A 20,814-nucleotide genomic window follows, 5' to 3' on the forward strand; every position below is an offset into this window, starting at 1 on the left:
CGAGCTGGGGTGTGGGAGGGAAGGCAGAAACAGGGGAATGATAACAACAAGCTCTGTCTTCTCCCCTCTCGTTCCTTGGCCATCGAGTTGGGCCTTCGGCCAAGGAAGCCCCCTGTAGGATCTGGGCACCACGCAGCCCACACTCCCCCTCAGCCTCTGACGCTGCCCTTGTCTCTACCTACCCCTCCCCTTTGTTTCTGTCTCCTTCCCCTGTCACACCTCCCCCTTCTCCCCACACCCCTTGCAGTAGGTGCCCTCTGTGTGAGTCCCATTGCTCTGTGCTGAACTCTTCCTGGACCTGTGGTGTCCTGTCGCAGGGACACTGCCTGTGGTGGGGGGAGGGGGTCCTCTCCTCATGTGTCCCAGTGCAGCCCCTCCCTTCTGCACTCACAGCAGCTGCGGTAGGGCACAGATGGCTGTTGGTCACTCCCAAGTCTATTGTCAGATCCAGATGTCACCCTACAGTGGGGAAGGCATATTCCCTTGGCCCCCTGCCCCCAGTACCCCCAACCCGCCACCTCCACTGGGCTCTGAGTGCTGCACCTGGAATGTTCAGAAAACTGGATCAATTCCAGACCCATCTCCAGCAGCAGCGAGTAGGGCCCGACTGCTCAATGGAGAGGAGTGGCTGTCAGGGAGACGAGGTAAATTTTGAACAGGTAAATGTGAAGCCACCTAGTGGCAGAGGCAGGCAAGATGTTGTCCTTCCCCACCCACAGAGTAACAACTTTCTCCAGTGTTCCTTTCCATTAAAGTTCACAATGGTACCCGTGATCCATACGTATCCATACCAACCAAGATTCAAGCATTCCATTTCCCAGCACTTGGCCCATCTCCCTCTATTTCAAGTTCAAGTTTAATTGTCATTCAGCCACAGTGCTCCTCTGGGGCTGAGGTGCAGTCACACTCAGCACATAATTACAACAGAAAGACATGGGTACAAGAAGTATTAATATAGCCTGTCCCTGAGTGGCCTGCCCTGGAGATTGATGCTGTATGGATGTCCTGGAGCCAGAGCCATGTTTTTGCAAGACCGGTTCCTCACATGTCGTGCAGCTGCAGGTGAACACAGACCTGTGCCTTGCACCAGGCAAACACTGGAAAACAGTACTGACGGGAGGGCCCAGCTTGGAGATCCACGTTCAATGAACTCTTGTCATCCTTGTACCTGTTAACATCTTAAATGTAGCTAATTTGAGCTGAAGGTCGTGTTCTTGTGCTGTACAGTATCTGCCTGGACAGCTTCCTTTTTGGCAGCTTGTTCCATCTATCTACTACCTGCTATGTAAAATAAATAGAAGTTGCCCCTCAAGCTCTTATTAAATGGACCACCCTCTGAAAAGGTTACCTGTAGTGACCCTTTGAAATCCCCTCTTGCCTCCTCTGGGTGAAAAAAAATACATCCCTTTAAATCTTTCCCCTCACCTTAAACCTGTGCCCTACCCTGACCATCCACATTGTCTACACCCTTCTTATAACCATATAACAATTACAGCACGGAAACAGGCCATCTCGGCCCTTCGAGTCTGTGCCGAACGCTAACTCTCACCTAGTCCCACCGACCTGCACACAGCCTGTAACCCTCCATTCCTTTCCTGTCCATATAGCTATCCAGCTTTACTTTAAATGACCATATTGAACCTGCCTCTACCACTTCTGCTGGAAGCTCGTTCCACACAGCTACCACTCTCTGAGTAAAGAAGTTCCCCCTCATGTTACCCTTAAACTTTGTCCCCTAACTCTCAACTCATGTCCTCTTGTTTGAATCTCCCCTACTCTCAATAAAAAAAAGCCTATCCACGTCAACTCTATCTATCCCCCTCATAATTTTAAATACCTCTATCAAGTCCCCTCTCAACCTTCTATGCTCCAAAGAATAAAGACCCAACTTGTTCAACCTTTCTCTGTAACTTAGGTGCTGAAACCCAGATAACATTCTAGTAAATTTTCTCTGTACTCTCTCTATTTTGTTGACATCTTTCCTATAATTCGGTGACCAGAACTGTACACAATGTTCCAAATTTGGCCTCACCAATGCCTTGTACAATTTTAACATTACATCCCAACTCCTATACTCAATCCTCTGATTAATAAAGGCCAGCATACCAAAAGCCCTCTTCACCACCCCATCCACATGAGATTCCACCTTCAGGGAACCATTATTCCTAGATCCCTCTGTTCTACTGCATCCTTCAATGCCCTACCATTTACCATGTATGCCCTATTTTGATTAGTCCTACCAAAATGTAGCACCTCACATTTATCAGCATTAAACTCCATCTGCCATCTTTCAGCCCACTCTTCTAACTGGCCTAAATCTCTCTGCAAGCTTTGAAAACATACTTCATTATCCACAACGCCACCTATCTTAGTATCATCTGCATACTTACTAATCCAATTTACCACCCCATCATCCAGATCATTAATGTATATGACAAACAACATTGGACCCAGTACACATCCCTGAGGCACACCACTAGTCACCAGCCTCCAATCTGACAGTTACTTTCCATCAATTTACCCACCACTGACGTCAAACTCACAGATCGATAATTGCTAGGTTTACTCTTAGAACCCTTTTTAAACAATGGAACAACATGAGCAATACGCCAATCCTCTGGCACCATCCCCGTTTCTAATGACTATTGAAATATTTCTGTCAGAGCCCCTGCTATTTGTACACTATCCTTTTGCTATTAATATAACTGTAGAAACACTTTGGATTTATTTTCACCTTACTTGCCAAAGCAACCTCGTATCTTTTAGCTTTTCTAATTTCTTTCTTAAGATTCTTTTTACATTCTTTATATTCCTTGAGCACCTTGTTTACTCCATGCTGCCCATATTTATTGTAGATATCTCTCTTTTTCCAAACCAAGTTTCCAATGTCCCTTGAAAACCATGGCCCTCTCAAAGTTTTAACCTTTCCTTTCAACATAACAGGAACATAAAGATTCTGTACCCTCAAAATTTCACCTTTAAATGACCTCCATTTCTCTAATACATCCTTCCCATAAAACAAATTGTCCCAATCCATTCCTAAATCCTTTCGCATCTCCTCAAAGTTAGCCTTTCTACAATCAAAAATCTCAACCCTGGGTCCAGACCTATCCTTCTCTATAATTATATTGAAACTAATGGTATTGTGATCACTGGACCCAAAGTGCTCCCCAACACATACCTCTGTCACCTGACCTATCTCATTCCCTAACATGGTTTTATAACCTTCTATAAGGTCGCCCCTCAGCCTCCTCCACTCCAAGGAAAACAGTCCCAGTCTGTCCCATCTCTCCTTGTAACTCAAGCCCTCCAGTCCCGGTAACATCTCCGTGTTGTGGATTTTTTCTGCAGCCTTTCCAGTTTGATCTCATCCTTCTTGTAGGGGGGTGATCAGAAATGCACACAATGCTCCTATTCCCCATTCTGGCCCCTCCCCTCATCTCACCTGCCTATCATCACCCTTTCTCCCATGGTCCACTCTCCTATCAGATTCCTACCTCTCCAGCCCTTTACCTTTCCTACTCACCTATTACCTTCCAGCTTCCCCTCCTAACAACACAAACAAAATGCTGGAGGAACACAGCATCTATGGAAAACAGTCGACTTTCTAGGCCGAGACCATCAGGACTGGCGAGAAAAAGTAAGTTAGAGTAAGAAAGTGCAGGGAGGGGAGGAAAAAGTACAATGTAGTAGGTGATAGGTGAAACTGGGAGAGGCAGAGGGGTGAAGTAAAGAGCTGAGAGGTTGATTGGTGAAAGAGAAAGGGTTGGAGAGTTGGGGAATCTGATAGGAGAGGACAGAAGGCAATGGAAGAAAGGAAAGGGGAGCATCAGAGGGAGGTGATGGGCAGGTAAGGAGATAAGGTGAGAGAGGGAAATAATGTTACTGGGACTGGAAGCCTTGAGTTATTGGGAGGGGGACAATTAGCGGAAGTTGGAGAAATCTATATTCATTCCATCAGGTTGGAGGCTACCCAGATGAAAAATCAGGTGTTGCCTCTTCAACCTGAGTGTGGTCTCATTGCGGCAGTACAGGAGGCCATGGTCTTGATAAGTCGGATTGGGAAGTGGAATTAAAATGGGCAGCCACTCTTTCTGACGAACAGAGTGTAGGTGCTCGGCAAAGTGGTATCCCAGTCCACATAGGTTTCACCGATATACAGGAGGCCACACCGGAAGTATCGGATACAGTAGTTTGCTCCAACAGACTCACAGGTGAAGTGCCACCTCACCTGGAAGGAAAGATGGTGGTGGGATTCCGTTGGAGATGGCAGAAGTTATGGAGACTTATGTGCTGGACATGGAGGATGGTGGGGGGGGGGTGGTAGGTAAGGACGAGAGGAACCCTATCCCTGGTGAAGTGGCAGGAGGATGGGGTGGGGGCAGACGTGTGTGAAATGGAAGAAATGCGGGTGAGGGCAGCATTGATGGTAGAGGGAGGGAAGCCCCTTTCTTTGAAGGAGAACATCTCCTTAGTTCCAGAATGAAAAGCCTCATCCTGAGAGCAGATGCTACGGAGATGATCCTCTCCCCCCAACTTTTTTATTCTGGCGTCTTCCCCCTTCCTTTCCCGTCCTGAAGAAGAGTCTCATTCTGAAACGTCGACTGTTTATTCGTTTCCTTAGATGCTGCTGAGCTCCTCCAGCATTTTGTGAGCGTTGCTTTGGATTTCCAGCATCTGCAGAATTTCTCGTGTTATTGATTTGATGCTCCAAGTGCGGTCTCACCAACCTCTTGTAGAACTATTAAAATACGACATCCCGACTCCTATAGTCAGTGCCCTGACTGATGAAGACCGGCGTACTGATCTCCTGTCAGTAGAAGCGGTTCCACCGGGCTTAGTAGCTAAGCTACACGTGAAGGCCAGGAGCTGGACCCGGTTGTCAGAGACGATTTGAGATGCACGCCATTGAGCGTATTTAACAGGTAGTGGGGGCTTGTCCCCAGTAATAACCATAAGGAACCAACCCATGAACACTGTCTCGTTCTGCTTTTGATGCATGTTTATTGTTTTTGGTCATTTACAGCAATTTTATGACTTTGCTCTGTACTACTGCCGCTAAACAGCAAATTTCACATCCTGTAAGATAGTGAAAACAAACCTGACGCGTAGACGAGTTTTTAAGTTAAAAAGCGTCTCACACATTTAGACGAGAGATAAACGGGGTGAATTAAAATATCAAACCCAGCAATCGCTGGAAACACTCAGCAGGTCAGGCAGCATCTGTGGGGAGAGAGAGAGCTGATGTTTCAGGTCTACATTGGAGCAGCCTGTAGCTTCGCTTTCGGGGCTTTACAACTCATTCACATTTTTTCTATTTGCTCGATTTGTCCTCGTTTGCACGTTGGATTCCGTCGCTCCTGCACTCCTGTTGGGCGTCGTTTTTTCCGCGGGTTCCGTGGTATTTCTTTGTTTTGTGGGCGCCTGCTGGAAGAAGAACCTCAAGGTTGAAGATGCCATACGTACTTTGATAACGAGCTTGAAAGCTGACCGCAGACCCCAAGCGTTAAGTGTTTGACTCCATAGATGCTGACTGACCAGTGTTGTCTGTTTTCATCTCAGCCTCTGTAGCTGTGGAGTTTTCAGTTCCCACACTCTCCGGGAAGGAGGTGTGCAGCCGGAAGGGATGAATTCCCCCCCCCCCCCCAGCTAACTTTTGTTCATTGGCCCGTGACCCTTCCGAGCTCGCCGAGCCTCGGCTGGGTCAGTGGGCTGAACACATTTCGGAGGGCCCGCGTTCCGAACAGAGGAGCCTCCTCCAGTCCCCATGTCTCACTGTGACTCGCGAAAGATGGCTCCAGGTTGCCAAGCGCAGTGTGTCAGCTCAACCAGCTTGCGTGGTTGGGAGGGGAGGAAAGACGAGACCCTCGCTTCTATCCCTCTCCGGCATCCACCAGCCCATCGGCTCCTGGTCCTTCTCGGCCGTGCTTCCTGCTCCTGGGATGGGGCCGAGTCAGGGCTCACCCTGCAGAGGAATAGAGAGAGCCCGGGTTGTCAGAGCTAGGCGTGGGGGAAGGTCACGAGCTGTGATCACAGAAGTGACACCATCGTTCAGTTGTTCTCCCTTTCTTAGGAGAAGCTCTTTTTAATACAGATCATAACAGACGGTGCTGTACCGGTTAGACTAACACTACTACCGTACCGACCTTTTCGGGTTCAGTTCCCCTGCCATCTGCATCAGTAAGGAGTTTATACTTCCTCCCCGTGACAGCACAGAGTTTCCTCCGGGTACCTCCCACGTTCTAAAGATGCACAGGTTAGTAAGTTAATTTGTCACGGGGGTGTAATTGGGCGAGGCAGGCTCGTTAGGTGGAAGATCCTGTTTACAGTGCGGTATCTCGAAATAAAACTCAGCACCAGGAACAGGCCCCTTGGCCTGTGATGATGTGCTAAACTATTCAACCTATTGACACCTGGTCCCCTTTGTCCGTACATCTCAGGGCCTCTTAAACACCTCCATCATATCTGCCTCCACCATCACCCCATGCCAGGCACCTTGTGTGCTTCAAAGAAGCTGCCCTGCACATCTCCTCTGAACTTTGCCCCTCGCACCTTAAGTGCAGGCCCTCTAGTGTTAGACATTTTAACCCCACAGAAAAGATGCTGGCTGTTCAGAGGAGATGTCAGGGCGGTGAGCACCTGGGAGACGGGGAAAGGCAGTTACTTGAAGATGTTTCAGAGTGTCACGTTACCCAGTGGAGGGAGATGGCCATTGTATGGACAGGAGGGCTTAGTTTAGTTGGCCACTTATAGTTCAGTACAGCATGGTGATCTGAGGGGCCTGTTCCTGTGCAGTATGGTTTTGTGTTCAGAATTACCCAGCTGAGCAGTGCCGATTGCTCCTATGAGCGTGAGTCTTTCAGCCCCGTCTCCGAGGGCTCTCACTCCCTGCTCGCCAAGTTGTTCTCGGCCCTGCCTTTGGTTTCCCGGAACTAATGAAGCAAAGGCTGACTTTGTAAAATGAACTGAGAGGTGGGACATCCAGGATCTGTACTGTGGGCTGTGGAACCCCCTGGTGGGGATGGAGTGCATACCCACTCCCCAGGCCTGGAGTAAGGGTGGACACCCCTCCCTCCTCTTCCCAGCCCTCAGTGCTGCATGGATGCCACTCAATACCACTCCCAGGCTCCATCTATGATTCGAGGCCTCCATTAGACACTGGTCACTACTCAGTCTCTCTCCCCCGGCTCCACCAAGCTCACAGGAGTTCTCTCACTCCTACTCCCAGGTTCCATCAATGATGCTAGGCCTCAGTGCAACGCAATCACCACTCAGCCCTGCTCCCAGGCTCTACCGATGACTGTAGGCCTTGGAGAGATGGTAGCTACCTCTCCCCCGCCCCAACCAGGCACTATCAATGTCAAAGAGCCTCAGTCAAACACTGGACCATACTCACCCCCACCCCCAGGTGCTTGAGATCAGCTGGGATGGAGGTTGGAGATAGATGCACTTGACACCTCCCCCTTACCCCTCCACCCTCCCCTTCAAGTTGAACACAGGATAGTTCAGAGCTCTTACCCTTCTGCAGGCTGGGGAAGGTCGCTGGTAGTCCAGAACACTCTCATACAGGTTGACATCCATCTCCACCGAGCCAGGATGTACTGCACTCCGTCTTGGTGAGCCCGAGCGTCCTGGGGTAGGGCGGGAAGTTGGGGGGCAGGGGCGCAGCTGGCTCTTTGGTGGCCTGGGAGCTGGTCTCAGGCTTGTATCCAATGGACCAGGGACTCGCCTCAGGTCAGTGTCCTGCAGGCTGGGGCCTAGTCTCAGGCCTGTCTCCAGTGGGCCATGGACCCGCCTTGCAACGCTCCGTGGTGGGACAGGGACTGGTCTCAGCCCTTCATCCAATGGGCTGAGGCCTACTCTCCAGGCTGTGTCTGCTAGTCCGGGACCTGGTGGGGCATTCTCCAGTGGGCTGAGGCCTGGTTTTGGGCTTGTACCCGGTGGAGCAAGGGTTCGTCTCAGTGCTGGCTTGGGTGGGTTGGGAAGGGGCCTGGATGTGGCCTCTGGAGAGCCTGGCCCTGGACTTGGCCGGGTACCCAGAAACCGGGGAGCTGGCCTGGGTTGAGTGTCTGGGCGGAGAGTGGGCAGCGGAGCACCGGGCAAGGCCCCGTACACTGCATTGTCAAGCTGGGGGGCAGGGCCGCGGCGTTTCCGCACTGGCTGGGCATAGATGGGTGGAACAGCCTCCCCAGGCAGGGGACCATGCTCAGGCCCCGGTGCCTGCTGTGCGACCGGATCAGAGATAGCAGGTATGGTGGATGGCTTGGCGGGAATGCGGGGTCGTGGGCTCCGGCCAGTCTTCAGGTCAGGATTCTCCAGTTGTGGGGTGCCAGGGTCAGAGGTCCGGCTGATGGGCCTCAGGCTCTGATCAGAATTTGGCCGAGCTGTGGTGTCAGAGGTCAGCGTATCAGGCCTCAGGTTTCCCTTGGGGTCAGGCAGTGGCTGGGTTTTCGGACCAAGGATGGGATCAGTAGGAGTTGGGCTGCATTCAGGCTCTGGCAAGGCCCGGACCATCTCGTCAGGGGTCAGGTCAGCAGGGCTCAAGTTCCAATCAGCCTCTGGCATTGGCTGGGTTTTGGGCTCAGAGGTCAGATCAGTAGGCCTTACACTTCCTTTAGGGTCAGGCAGTGGCTGGTTCTTGGATTCAGAGGTCAAATCAGTGGGCCTCACACTTCCTTTAGGGTCAGGTAGTAACTGTGTTTTGGGGTTAAAGGTCAGGTCAGAAGGCCTGAGGCTTAAATCAGGGTCTGGCAAAGGCCGGAATGTGGGCTCAAAGGTCAGGGCAGCTGGCCTCAGGCTCCCCTTGGGGTCAGGGAGGGTCCTAGTTTTGGTGTTGAGTTCAGGGTTAAGTTCGGCAGGGTCTGGCAAAGGCCGGGCTGTCGAGTCAAATGTCAGGTCATCTGGCCTCAAGCTCCAATCAGGTTCTGGTAAAGGCCGGGCCGTCAGGTCAGAGGTAGAGGCAGTGGGTCTGAGTCTCCCCTTAGGGTCAGGCAGAGGCCGGAGTTTGGGGTCAGTCGTCAGGTCGGCAGAACACAGGCCTCTGTCAGGGCCTGGTATTGACTGGATCCTGGGATTGAATGTTGTGCTAGCAGAGTCCAGTGGGAGTTGGGCCATGGTGTTAGAGGTCGTTGCCGTGGGAGGCCCCCGGGTGGGGTCGGGTGCGTAGTAGTTGGCGCTCCGACCTGGCTGTGGGTCCAGCTCTGCATACTGGTGGCGGGTCTCCTGTCTGCCCGGGCTCCCATCGCCACCGCCCCGCGTCCCCTGGCCTGGCTCAGCGTAGGTGTGTGTCTCCCCCGAAGCCCAGCGAGGTCCTCGGCCCGGCGCCAGATCTGGTTCTGTATAAACGTGACGTTTCGGCTTCTTCACTGCGGTGTAGGTGGCCGCGGGCGGCCTGGGCACCGGGCGGGTGAGGAGATCCATCACCCGCCGCATTTCATCGATCTGCCATGGAAGGAGGGTTGAGGTTAGGGACCGTTTCAATCACCCACTCGTGTCACGCCAATCCCACGCCATGATTACACCAGGCCCAACCTTGCCGGTTCCAGGCCAGAATGCAGCACGGGAGAGAGAGTCCAACTGGCATTATGGATTCCTATCTCCAGCCTCCAGTGACGTGGGATTGTCCTGCACTCAAGCTCCAGGCTGGGCCCACACCAGGGCCCTGCCTTGAGTTGTGAGATCAGGCCGTGCGCTTGGGAGTGAGAGCGCCAGCTGAGGGCTGGGGTCCCAGCAGGCCGGAGGGCGAAGACCAGGACTGGAAAGGTCTGTTTTCCCTCCCCACAGCCACGGGCTCACACCCAGCATCATCCATGGGTTCACTTTGGGCCTGGTGGGGGGGTGGGGGGAGGCCAGCTGTCTGTGTCGGAGATCAGCCGGCACACAGCTCCAGAGACCTCAGGTTCAATCCGACTTTCTCTGCTGATGCAGTGGGACACTCTGGGTTGGCGGGAGTGGGGAGGGGAGGGATTGCTGTCCGAGCCAACCAAAGTCCCTCCCTGCATTTGCCCACGTTTGGCCCCTATCCTTCTAAACTTTTCCTACCCATGTCCCTTCCTAAGAATCCCCTAAATGTTGCAATTGTGCCCTCCTCCAGCTTGTAGACTGAGCTGTGCGGATCGAGTAGTTTGAGACTTTGGCATCTTGGTAGAGTTCGGTAGGATTGGTTGGATCTCATTCAAACCTCCCAGACGCCTGAAGACCTCAACACATGGTGAGGATATTTCCATCATTCGGAGAGTCTGGGATCCGAGGGGAGACTCTGAGGGAGTGGAATGTGTCCGCCAGGGGGAGGGACGGCTGGAAAAAGGGAGGCAAGATAGGGGAAACGGGCAAAGACTGCGGGGATACCGGGGACCCTCCAGGAAGGTCGGGGGTTATTTCTGAGCTTTTCCCAGGAACCTTGGGGTGGGATGGGAAGGGCCCTTACCTCCTGATAGTGACTGCTGTTCCCAGCCACGTCCTTCTCCCCCCGGAGTCGAACGTTCTCTGTTGCTCCGGGGTCGCTGTCCGGCGGTTCTGGCCGTCTGGGAGTGCCGCCCCACGCACCCGCTTCCTGGCTGCTCTGCTTCTTCCTCAGAATCCCAGGAATCTCCTCGTAGTGTCCTTCGGAATGCTGGGGAGGTGGCAAGGTCAAGTAATCTGTCAGTGTTCTCCTCTCCTGATTCTCCCAAGGGGCCCAGGGCCAGCGGGATTGGAGGGTTGGAAGGGCCAAATTATTACCCCTCGTCCATCAAAACAGGCCCTATGGCCCACCCAGTCCGTACCGACCACCAACCAGCCATCTACATCCATCCCCATTTCATTCTCCCCAATCCCCCCCCCCCGGGGGATTTGACCCCTCACCCACAGACTAGAGGGGTAATTTACAGCATCCAGTTAATCCACTGACCCCATCCATCATTGGGAAGTTGCGGGAGGGGCTGGAGCACCTAGGAGTTCTCTGCAGAGGAAAGGTCGGACAGGATTGTAATGTACTGGATCCAAGACCGACAGGGAAGGTGCAGAGGAGATTCATCACCTGGGATGGAGCTATCTGGAGAGACTGGAATTAGACATTAACTGGAGACATAATTGAGTCACAGAGTCAGACAGCATGGAAACAGGCCTTTGTCCCAACTTGAGCCAGTCCCATTTGCCAATATCCCTCTAAATATTTCCTCTCCCTGTGTCTCTCCAAGTGACCCCGAAATGTTGTAATGTGCTCAGCACAAGGCAGTGGACTGAGGTGTACAAAATTATGGCGCTTAGCAAGATGGAGGGGGGATACTTATTGAAATCTCCCAACTACTGAAGGGCGTGGACAGAGAGGACGTGGAGAGGGTGTTTCCTTCAGTCAGGGTGTCTGGGATGTGAGGGCATGGCCTAATCAGGGAGCTGAAAGTCTCAGCCAGAGAAAGTCAGGAGGTGGGCAAAGGGGCAGAGACTGCAGAAACACTGGATGCTGTTTCCGAACTTTTCTCGGGAATGTTAGGGTGGTGGGGGGGGGGGGTGCTCCTTACCTCCTGATAGTTGCTGCTATCCCCAGCCATGCCCTTCGCTCCCCAGGGACCTACGTTCCCTGTGGCTTTGGAGTCGCTGTCCAGAGTTCCCGGCCCCTTGCACGCCTCCGGCTGCCCGGGAACTCCGGCCCGTCCTCCCACTTCCTGGCCGCTCCGCTTCCTCCTCAAGATATCGGGAATTTCCTCGTAATGTCCCTCGGGACGCTGGGTACAGAACGAGGGCAGGTTATCCATCAGTGTGATACAGTGTGGAAACAGGCCCTTCAGCCCATCTGGTCCATGCCAACCACGACAGTTTCCTATCCTCAGTCCACAAGCCTCCAAGCACCCCCTCCCCCTCCATGTACCCATCAAAAGCGTCTTGTGTTGCAATCCAGGTTAGGCAATTCACAATGCAACACCTAACCAATCAAAGTTCACACATTGTTTCTGCACAAAACACAACATAATTATGTTGATCCCAGGACAACAACTTAAAACATGAATTCTGCTGTTCCCTCTGTACCAATACTCTCTCAGACCACTTGTCCAATTTATAACACTAAAACAGAGGATCCCCATTTGGCTACATTTTTCTCCCCGTCCCTGGCATGGGGCTCTTTCTTGCCATACTTAGTGTCTGGAGATCTCACCACTTTGCATCGAAGCCCTTCATTCTTATAGTCTTTCGATGTTGCGTTTCGTCTTGTCGGCTCGAGGTTACCTGACTGACCTGTGTCCGATTCCCATTGGCTCTGGTCCAAGCCTGGGTCATTTTACTGCCCTTCTGCAAGTGACAGCTGGTAACTAATGTCTCTTTGTACCGAATCAGCCAGTTTTTTGGTCAGACACAAACTCCCCTAGTTTTAAACCTGCATGTTCAGTTGTACCAAAGAACACCTCACAACCAACTTCTTGATTGGAAATTATTCCGAGATCAGCCGATTATCAGGAGGATCACTGCATCCATTTTAAAGCATTTCAGTAGAACTATTCCTGAGCAAAACTAGTCCCAAGACAGCTCACAAAATGGAGATTATGGAGTAGCTTCACAAAATGGCAGCCTCCATTACTTCAAGCACATGGCAAGAACAAAAACATCTGGTTTGTCTACTTCCCGCATCCTTAATCTATTCGAGTTCAATGTTTTGATCCCTTCATAGCCAACATCTTGACCACTTCCTCTGGTGGCTCTTTCCAGGTTCCCACTACCCTCTGTGTGAAGAATTAGGTCTCTTTTAAATCTCTCCCCTCTTATCTATGTATCTGTGCCATTGAAGTTTGGAGCCCCAGCCCTGGGGTAAAGACTATGACAAACCACCTTCCTCATACCCAGAAGATTGTACTGGCAACAACAGACTGGTAGAACATGTGAAGGAGAGGATGTTTCCATCATTTGGAGAGACTGGGATCTAAGGACACAGCCTAATTCAGGGAATAGAAAGTCTCAGCCATGGGTGGGATAGTTGGAGAGAGAGAGAGGTGCAGTGGGCAGATGTCACAGAAGCTATGAGGAGACCAAGAGCAGTCCAGGAAAGTTGGATTTCTCCTAGGAATCTTGAGGTGAAGTGGGAAGCTCCTGACCTTCTGATAGTGACCACTGTTCTTGGCTGTGTCCTTCATTCCCCTGTTCTCTGTGGCTCCGTGTTCACCGTCCAGCGTTCCCGGCCCCTCGGACGCCTCCGCCTCCCCAGGAACACCGGTCTGTCCTCCTACTCCGTGGCCACTCCACTTCCTCCTCAAGATATCGGAAATTTCCTGGTAATGTCCCTCGGGACGCTGGGGACAGAACGAGGGCAGGTTATCCATCGGTGTGATACAGTGTGGAAACAGGTCCTTCAGCCCATCTGGTCCATGCCAACCACGTCAGTTTCCTGTCCTCAGTCTGTAACCCTCCAAGCCCCTCCCCTCCATGTACCTATCAAAATGGCTGTTGTGTTGTACCCACCTGGAGCACTTCATTTGGCAGCTCGCTACCCTCTGCGTAAAGACGTTACCTCCCAACTCAGTTTGAAATCTCTTGCCTCTGTCTTGTATCTGTGCCATTGAGTTTTGGAGCCCCAGCCCTGGGTTAAAGACTGTGACCTTCCACCTTCGTCATACCCCTCATGAGGTCACTGCTGAATCTCCTACATAAAGACCCACCCTGGCCAAGCTCTCCCCTCCATCTGCTCCAGGCTTCACCCTCCCCAGCTTGGCAATGTCTTTCCTTTGTACACTATACTACTTCCATAGATGCTGCCTGACCCGCTGAGTTCCTGTAGCATTTTGAGTGTGTTGCACAACATTTCCAGTGTCTGCAGAATCTCTTTTGTACAAGTGTGGCCTCACCAACAACTTAGACAACTGCAACATAATGTCCTTCCTCCCAAACTGGATGGCGTGACTGATGAAGGCCAGCATTCTTCACCACCCTGTCCGCTTGTGCAGCTTCTTTCAGTGAACTGTGCTCTTGTATTCCCAGGTCCCCCTGATCCACAACCCTCGTCAGAGCCCTGACATCTACAGTCTAGATCCTACCCTGGTTTGAATGTTCAAAATGCACCGCCTCACTCTCATCCAAGTTGAAATCCATTTGCCATTCCTCTGCGCAGTTCCCCAACCTATTACCATCTCTTTGTAATTCATTGTAACCTGCTTCACGATCAACAAGACTCCCCAATCTAGTATCAATATTGATGCCATCTGGGGTCCCAACCTGAGCTAGCCATGGGTGGCTCTGCTGTGCATGAGGGCAAGAAAAAGAGTGGTGGAGCTGTTGTGGTAGGGGATTCCATGGTAAGGGGAATAGAGAGGAGCTTCTGTGGCCACAAACGGGACTCCTGTGTGGCGTGTTGCCTCCCGGGTGCAAGGGTCAGAGATGTCTCGGAGAGGCTGCAGGGCATTCTGAAAGGGGAGGGTGAGCAGCCAGCTGTCATGGTGCATGTTGGTACTAACGATATAGGAAGAAAGCGGGATGAGGTCCTACAGGCTGAATTGAGGGAGCCAGGAGAAGGAGGTGTACCAAATCGCAAACAGTAGTGCGAGACTGGAGGATTGGGAAAACTTTAAAAAGCAACAGAGAACAACTAAACAAGAAATAAGGAAAGGGAAGATAAGACTATGAAAGTAAATTAGCACAAAATATAAAAACAGATAGCAAAAGTTTTTATAAATTTATAAAGTGGAAGAGGGTGGCTAAAGTCAACGTAGGTCCCTTGGAAGACAAGTAGGGGAAATCGATACTGGGTGATAAGGAAATGGCCGAGGCATTGAACGACTATTTTGTGTCAGTCTTCACGGTGGAGGACACATCTAATATGCCAAATTATGATGTTATGGACGAAATGGGAGGTGAGGACCTCGATAAAATCACTGTCACTAAAGAGATAGTGATGAGAAAACTGGAGGGCCTGAAGGTAGATAAGTCCCTTGGTCCTGATGGGATGCATCCCAGGGTGCTGAGGGAATTGGCGGAGGTTATAGTGGACACGTTGATAATCATTTATCAAAACTCTCTAGACTCTGGGCAGGTCCCGGCGGATTGGAAGACAGCAAATGTCACGCCGCTTTTTTAAAAAGGATGTAGGCGAGAGACGGGCAACTATAGGCCAGTTAGCTTAACATCTGTAGTCAGGAAAATGCTTGAAGCTGTCATTAAGGAAGAAGTAGCAAAACATTTAGAAAGGAGTGGTTCCATTAGACAGATGCAGCATAGATTCAGAAAGGGCAGGTCCTGTTTGATAAACTTACTGGAGTTCTTTGAGGACATAATGAGTGCGGTGGGTAGAGGGGAACAGGTGGAAGTCGTATACTTGGATTTCCAGAAGGAGTTCGATAAGGTGCCGCACAAGAGACTTATAAATAAGATATGGATGAATGGAGTCAGAGGAAGTGTATTGGTGTGGATAGTGGATTGGTTAACCAATAGAAGGCAGAGAGTTGGTATAAATGGGTGTTTCTCCGGTCGGCAGTCAGTGGTGAGTGGGGTGCCGCAGCTGTTTACCATTTACATTGATGATTTGGAAGAGGGGACTGAGTGTAGTGTAGCAAAATTTGCTGATGACACTAAACTGAGTGGAAAAGCAAATTGTACAGAGGTTGTGGAGAGTCTGCAGAGGGATATAGATAGGTTAAGTGAGTGGGCCAAGGTCTGGCAGATGGAATACAATGTTGGTGAATGCGAGATCACCCACTTTGGGAGGAATAACAGAAGAGCGGATTATTATTTAAATGGTGAAAGGTTGCAGCATGCTGTTGTGCAGAGGGACTTGGGAGTGCTTGTGCATGAATCGCAAAAAGTTGGCTTGCAGGTATAACAGGTTATTAAGAAGGCAAACGGAATGTGGGCCTTCATTGCTAGAGGGATTGAATTCAAGAGCAGGGAGGTCATGCTGCAGCTGTACAGGGTACTGGTGAGGCTGCACCTGGAGTACTGTGTGCAGTTCTGGTCTCCTTACTTAAGGAAGGATATACTGGCTTTGGAGGCAGTGCAGAGGAGGTTCACTAGGTTGATTCCAGGGATGAAGGGGTTAACCTGTGAGGAGAGATTGAGTCACCTGGGACTATACTCTCTGGAGTTCAGAAGAATGGGAGGGGATCTCATAGAAACATACAAAATTTTGAAAGGGATAGGTAAGATAGAAGTAGGAAACTTGTTTCCATTGGCAGGTGAGACTAGAACTAGGGGACATTGCCTCAAGATTCAGGGGAGAAGATGAGAAACTGTTTTTCCCAGAGAGTGGTGAATCTGTGGAATTCTCTGCCCAGGAAAGCAGTTGAGGCTTCCTCACTAAATATATTTAAGATACAGTTAGATAGGTTTTTACATAGGGGAATTAAGGGTTATGGAGAAAAGGCAGGTGGATGGAGCTGAGTTTACGGACAGATCAGCCATGATCTTACAGAATGGCGGGGCAGGCTCGATGGGCCGGATGGCCGACTCCTGCTCCTATTTCTTCTGTTCTGATTATGGCATAGTGGCATCAGCGTCGGACTTCGGGACGAAAGGTCCCAAGTTCGAATCCAGCTCCGGCCGGCTCCCCTGTGCGGTTGTGCTGGGTTACCAGCTGGTGATCTCTTTGGAAACTCACCCGGCAGAAGACAACGGCAAACCAGTGCTGTAACTTACCTCGTACGCGGTTCCCCACTACGTCAGAGAGGCGTGGAGGGAATCGTCCGCTAACCGGAGAAACTCCGGATGTGATCAACCTTTCCTTTCCTTTCCTTATTATGTTAGTCCCATTTGCTCACATTTGACCCCTTTCCCTCTAAATGTCTTCTATCCATGTACCTTAAAAGTTCTAATAGTACTCACCTCTGGCCTGTGGACTGAGATATCTAGGACTCTGAGAGGTACAGGCAGGGCAGGTTGAGTGTGTGGCATCTCTGGGCCTGTATTTGATGGAGTTAAGTGGGGGGTGGGGTGGGGAATCTCATTGAAACCTCCCGGATACGGAAAGGCCTCATCAGAGCAGATGTGGAGAGGGTGCTTCCATGATTCGGAGAGTCTGGGATTCAAGGGATTTCAGGGAGTAGAAAGTCTCAGCCATGGGTGGGACGGTTGGAGAGAGAGAGAGAGAGAGAGGTGGGGTGGGTGAAGGGCACCAGGGTTGTTACTGAGTTTTTCCCGGGAATCTCACGGATCACTGGGAAAGGTCCTTACCTCCTGATAGTGACTGCTGCTCCCGGCCACATCCTCCTCTCCCCAGAGGCGTTCGTTCCCTGTGGCTCCGGGGTTACTGTCTGGCCCTCCCGGCCCTTCGGATGCCTCTGTCCCCTTGAGAACGCCGGCCCTTCCTGGCACTTCCTGGCCGTTGCACTTCCTCCTCAGGATCTTGGGAATCTCCTCGTAATGTCTCTCAGGACGCTGGAGGAAGGGACGAGGGCAAGTGGTCCATTAATGTTACTCAGTGCGGAAGCAGGCCCTTTGGCCCATTGGGTTCATGCTTTCTGCTAGTTCCCGATGCCTGTCTTTGGTCCATGACCCTCCATGTACCTATCAAAATACTTTCTAATGTTGCACTTATACCCACCTCGACCACTTCCTCTGGCAGCACATCCCAGGTACTCTTGTCCCTGTATCTTATGGTCTGTGGAGGGCCGCGAGATACCTTCGCCAAGGTGAGAAAACTAGAGGAGCTGCATTTAGTGCAAGAGGGAAGACCTTCTTCACCCAGAGACGGGTGAGTAGCTGGGACACACTGCTGGAGAGGACAGGGGAAGTAGAAGCTGTGACAGCAACAAAGACCTGTCCAGGTGAGCACTCCTAGAATCGTACAGCACTAAAACAGGCCTCTCTGCCCATCCAGTCCGTGCTGACCAAGACTCCCCTCTGACATTGTCCTTTTTGTCTGTGTCTGGCCCATTATCCCTCTAACCCTTTCCTATCCATACGTTGATAACAAATTGAAGCACCTTCAATAACTCCAAAAGACTGAAGTTGGCTAAAATACTGAAAGGCTTTTATTCGCTGTACAATACGACCTCCACGGTGAGTGTCTGCCCCCGGACTGAGGGGAAGGGGCAAGGCAAAACACCTTTATACAGGAATCTGTGGGAGGAGCCACAGGGGCAGTCAGCAGAGGGGCGTGTCCAGACAGTTAACCCAGTTACAACATATATATGGTTTAGCACACAAATTGACCTGGAACTTTGAAGATTAGCTTTGTTTGTTACACGTGGATTGAAACATCGTTTGCATCAATAAACAACACGGTCTGAGTTGTGCAGGGGGCAGCCCACAGCTGTCACCACTTGTCCAGCGCCAACATAGCATGCCCACGACTTACTAACTCGAACCCTAACCAATATGTCTTTGGAATGTGGGAGGAAACCAACAGGGGCACGGTGAGAATGTGCAAATTCCTTACAGTCAGTGATGGGAATTGAACCCCAATCATATTTACATCTGGCACTATACTGCCGGGCCTGTTTTAGTTATCGATCTGCCTATCTAATGTACTTACTGAGACAGATTTTATCCGCAGGGCTCTGGACAAGCATGGGTGTTTCTTACCTGCAACACAACCTACAACCAGGAGCCGCTGTTTAAGAATGGCCGGGGGGGGGGGGCGGGGGGAGAGGAAGCAGTGTTTATCACTGGAAAGAGTTTTCTGCCTATGAGGGTATGGAAGCTTTGGATGTTTTCAAGACGTAGGGAGGCCGATTCTGGATCCGTAAGGGGGTGGTGGGGGGGGGGCGGCAAGAGGACGCTGGAGGCTGATCCCATGGCTGAATCTGCCTAGGTGTGATAGACGGGGCAAACAGGACTGGAGGGGTCAAGTGTGCTACTTTAACGATGGAAGATCTCAGCTCGGGGTGGGATGCTGCGGGAGAGGGAGGCAGTGTGGGCGAAGGCGAGGAGGCGTAGATCAGTCATCCCTGACTATTTCCGGGGAATCTCAGAGCGTGAAGAAGTGGGGGGGGGGCTCCTTACCTCCTGAGAGTTGCTGCTGCTCCAGGTTGCATCCTTTGCCCCCCAGAGATGCACATTCTCTGCGGCACCAAGGTCACTGTCTGCTACGTCCAACCCCTCGGATACTTCCAGACTCCTGCAAGTGGCGGCCCGTCCTCCCGCTTCCTGGACACCATGCTTACGCCCCAGGATCTTGTGGATATCTTCATAATGTACCTCAGGATGCTGAGGATGGTACAAGAACAGGTGAGCCGCCCCTGTCACCCTCAACCATCCTCTCCCGGCCCAGTAGTCCACCTGCTTCCCCCAGTGTGCGAGCCAACAGGACAGGAAGGGCTCTTCATTCCTGTTCCCAGCTTGTGACAGAGCCATCCTGACAGGAAGGCTTGAGGGCATCTGCACTCCAGTGAAGGAGAGTTGGTCTCACTGTGGTTCGATCCAATGGCTGCTGGTGTCATGCTCACCTCTTGAAGGGGTGCCTAGACCTTGCTTTAGAAATGAGGGGTTACGCACTGACTGAGATTGGGGGGATAGGGTCCCCAATCTTTGGAACATCACCATCACTGAGAGCTGTAGAAGCTGAGGCAGAGCTGGAAGGACCTCTGGGATCAGTTTGCCATTTAGAGGAACAGGGAGGGAACTGGTCCTGAGGCCAAGATAGAGTTACCCAACAGAGGAACAACTCATCCAGCCAAATATGTCCAGCTGAGATTGTCCCATATCCCTAAAAACCTTTCCTATCCGTGTACCTGTCCATATCCCTCTAAACCTTTCCTATCCGTGTACCTGTCCGTATCCCTCTAAACCTTTCCTATCTGTGTACCTGTCCGTATCCCTCTAAACCTTTCCTATCCGTGTACCTGTCCATATCCCTCTAAATGTTTCCTATCCACATACCTGTCCATATCCCTCTAAACCTTTCCTATCTGTGTACCTGTCCGTATCCCTCTAAACCTTTCCTATCCGTGTCCCTGTCCACATCCCTCTAAACCTTTCCTATCCGTGTACCTGTCTGTATACCTCTAAACCTTTCCTATCTGTGTACCTGTCCATATCCCTCTAAACCTTTCCTATTCGTGTACCTGTCCACATCCCTCTAAACCTTTCCTATCCGTGTACCTGTCTGTATACCTCTAAACCTTTCCTATCCGTGTACCTGTCCATATCCCTCTAAACCTTTCCTATTCGTGTACCTGTCCGTATCCCTCTAAACCTTTCCTATTCGTGTACCTGTCTGTATCCCTCTAAACCTTTCCTATCCGTGCACCTGTCCGTATCCCTCTAAACCTTTCCTATCCATGTACCTGTCCATATCCCTCTAAACCTTTCCTATCCGTGTCCCTGTCCATATCCCTCTAAACCTTTGCTATCCGTGTCCGTCCATATCCCTCTAAACCTTTCCTATCCGTGTCCCTGTCCATATCCCTCTAAACCTTTCCTATCCGTGTCCGTCCATATCCCTCTAAACCTTTCCTATCCGTGTCCCTGTCCGTATCCCTCTAAACCTTTCCTATCCGTGTACCTGTCCGTATCCCTCTAAACCTTTCCTATCCGTGTACCTGTCCGTATCCCTCTAAACCTTTCCTATCCGTGTACCTGTCCGTATCCCTCTAAACCTTTCCTATCCGTGTACCTGTCCATATCCCTCTAAACCTTTCCTATCCGCGTCCCTGTCCATATCCCTCTAAACCTTTCCTATCCGTGTACCTGTCCGTATCCCTCTAAACCTTTCCTACCTGTGCAAATGGGGCCAGCTTGTGCAGGTAACCTGGTCAATGATTGGATGATGCCGGGAACGATTGGGAGGGTATAGATTAGAAAGGTCAAAGGGCCATAGTTGGGGCAGGTGGGGTGCTTGAGTGTTGGAGGTTGTGAGGCAGCTGGCATTTGTGTGGGATGGTTGTGTACCTCCCCCAGAGTAGCCCCATGACTGCCTGACTG

General features: G+C 51.2%; 1 protein-coding gene across 6 annotated transcripts in view; it reads right to left on the reverse strand.

Moving 5' to 3' along the window:
- Positions 1-4,980: 4,980 nt before the first annotated feature.
- Positions 4,981-20,814, reverse strand: part of LOC140193109 (uncharacterized) — a 43,143-nt gene continuing 27,309 nt past the window's right edge. For 5 of the 6 annotated variants that reach the window (XM_072250516.1, XM_072250514.1, XM_072250513.1 and 2 more), the window contains 7 exons: positions 18,895-19,098; positions 17,122-17,325; positions 13,062-13,256; positions 11,499-11,702; positions 10,427-10,612; positions 7,519-9,441; positions 4,981-5,965 (listed from right to left, as the gene is read on the reverse strand). In XM_072250516.1, coding sequence (XP_072106617.1) covers positions 5,954-5,965; positions 7,519-9,441; positions 10,427-10,612; positions 11,499-11,702; positions 13,062-13,256; positions 17,122-17,325; positions 18,895-19,098 — 2,928 coding nt within the window. In that variant the 3' untranslated portion in view covers positions 4,981-5,953. The remainder of the gene's footprint in view (positions 5,966-7,518; positions 9,442-10,426; positions 10,613-11,498; positions 11,703-13,061; positions 13,257-17,121; positions 17,326-18,894; positions 19,099-20,814) is intronic. The other variant, XM_072250517.1, reaches the window with a different exon arrangement.

Source organism: Mobula birostris, unplaced genomic scaffold, assembly GCF_030028105.1.
Source record: "Mobula birostris isolate sMobBir1 unplaced genomic scaffold, sMobBir1.hap1 scaffold_388, whole genome shotgun sequence".
Lineage (NCBI taxonomy): Eukaryota > Metazoa > Chordata > Chondrichthyes > Myliobatiformes > Myliobatidae > Mobula > Mobula birostris.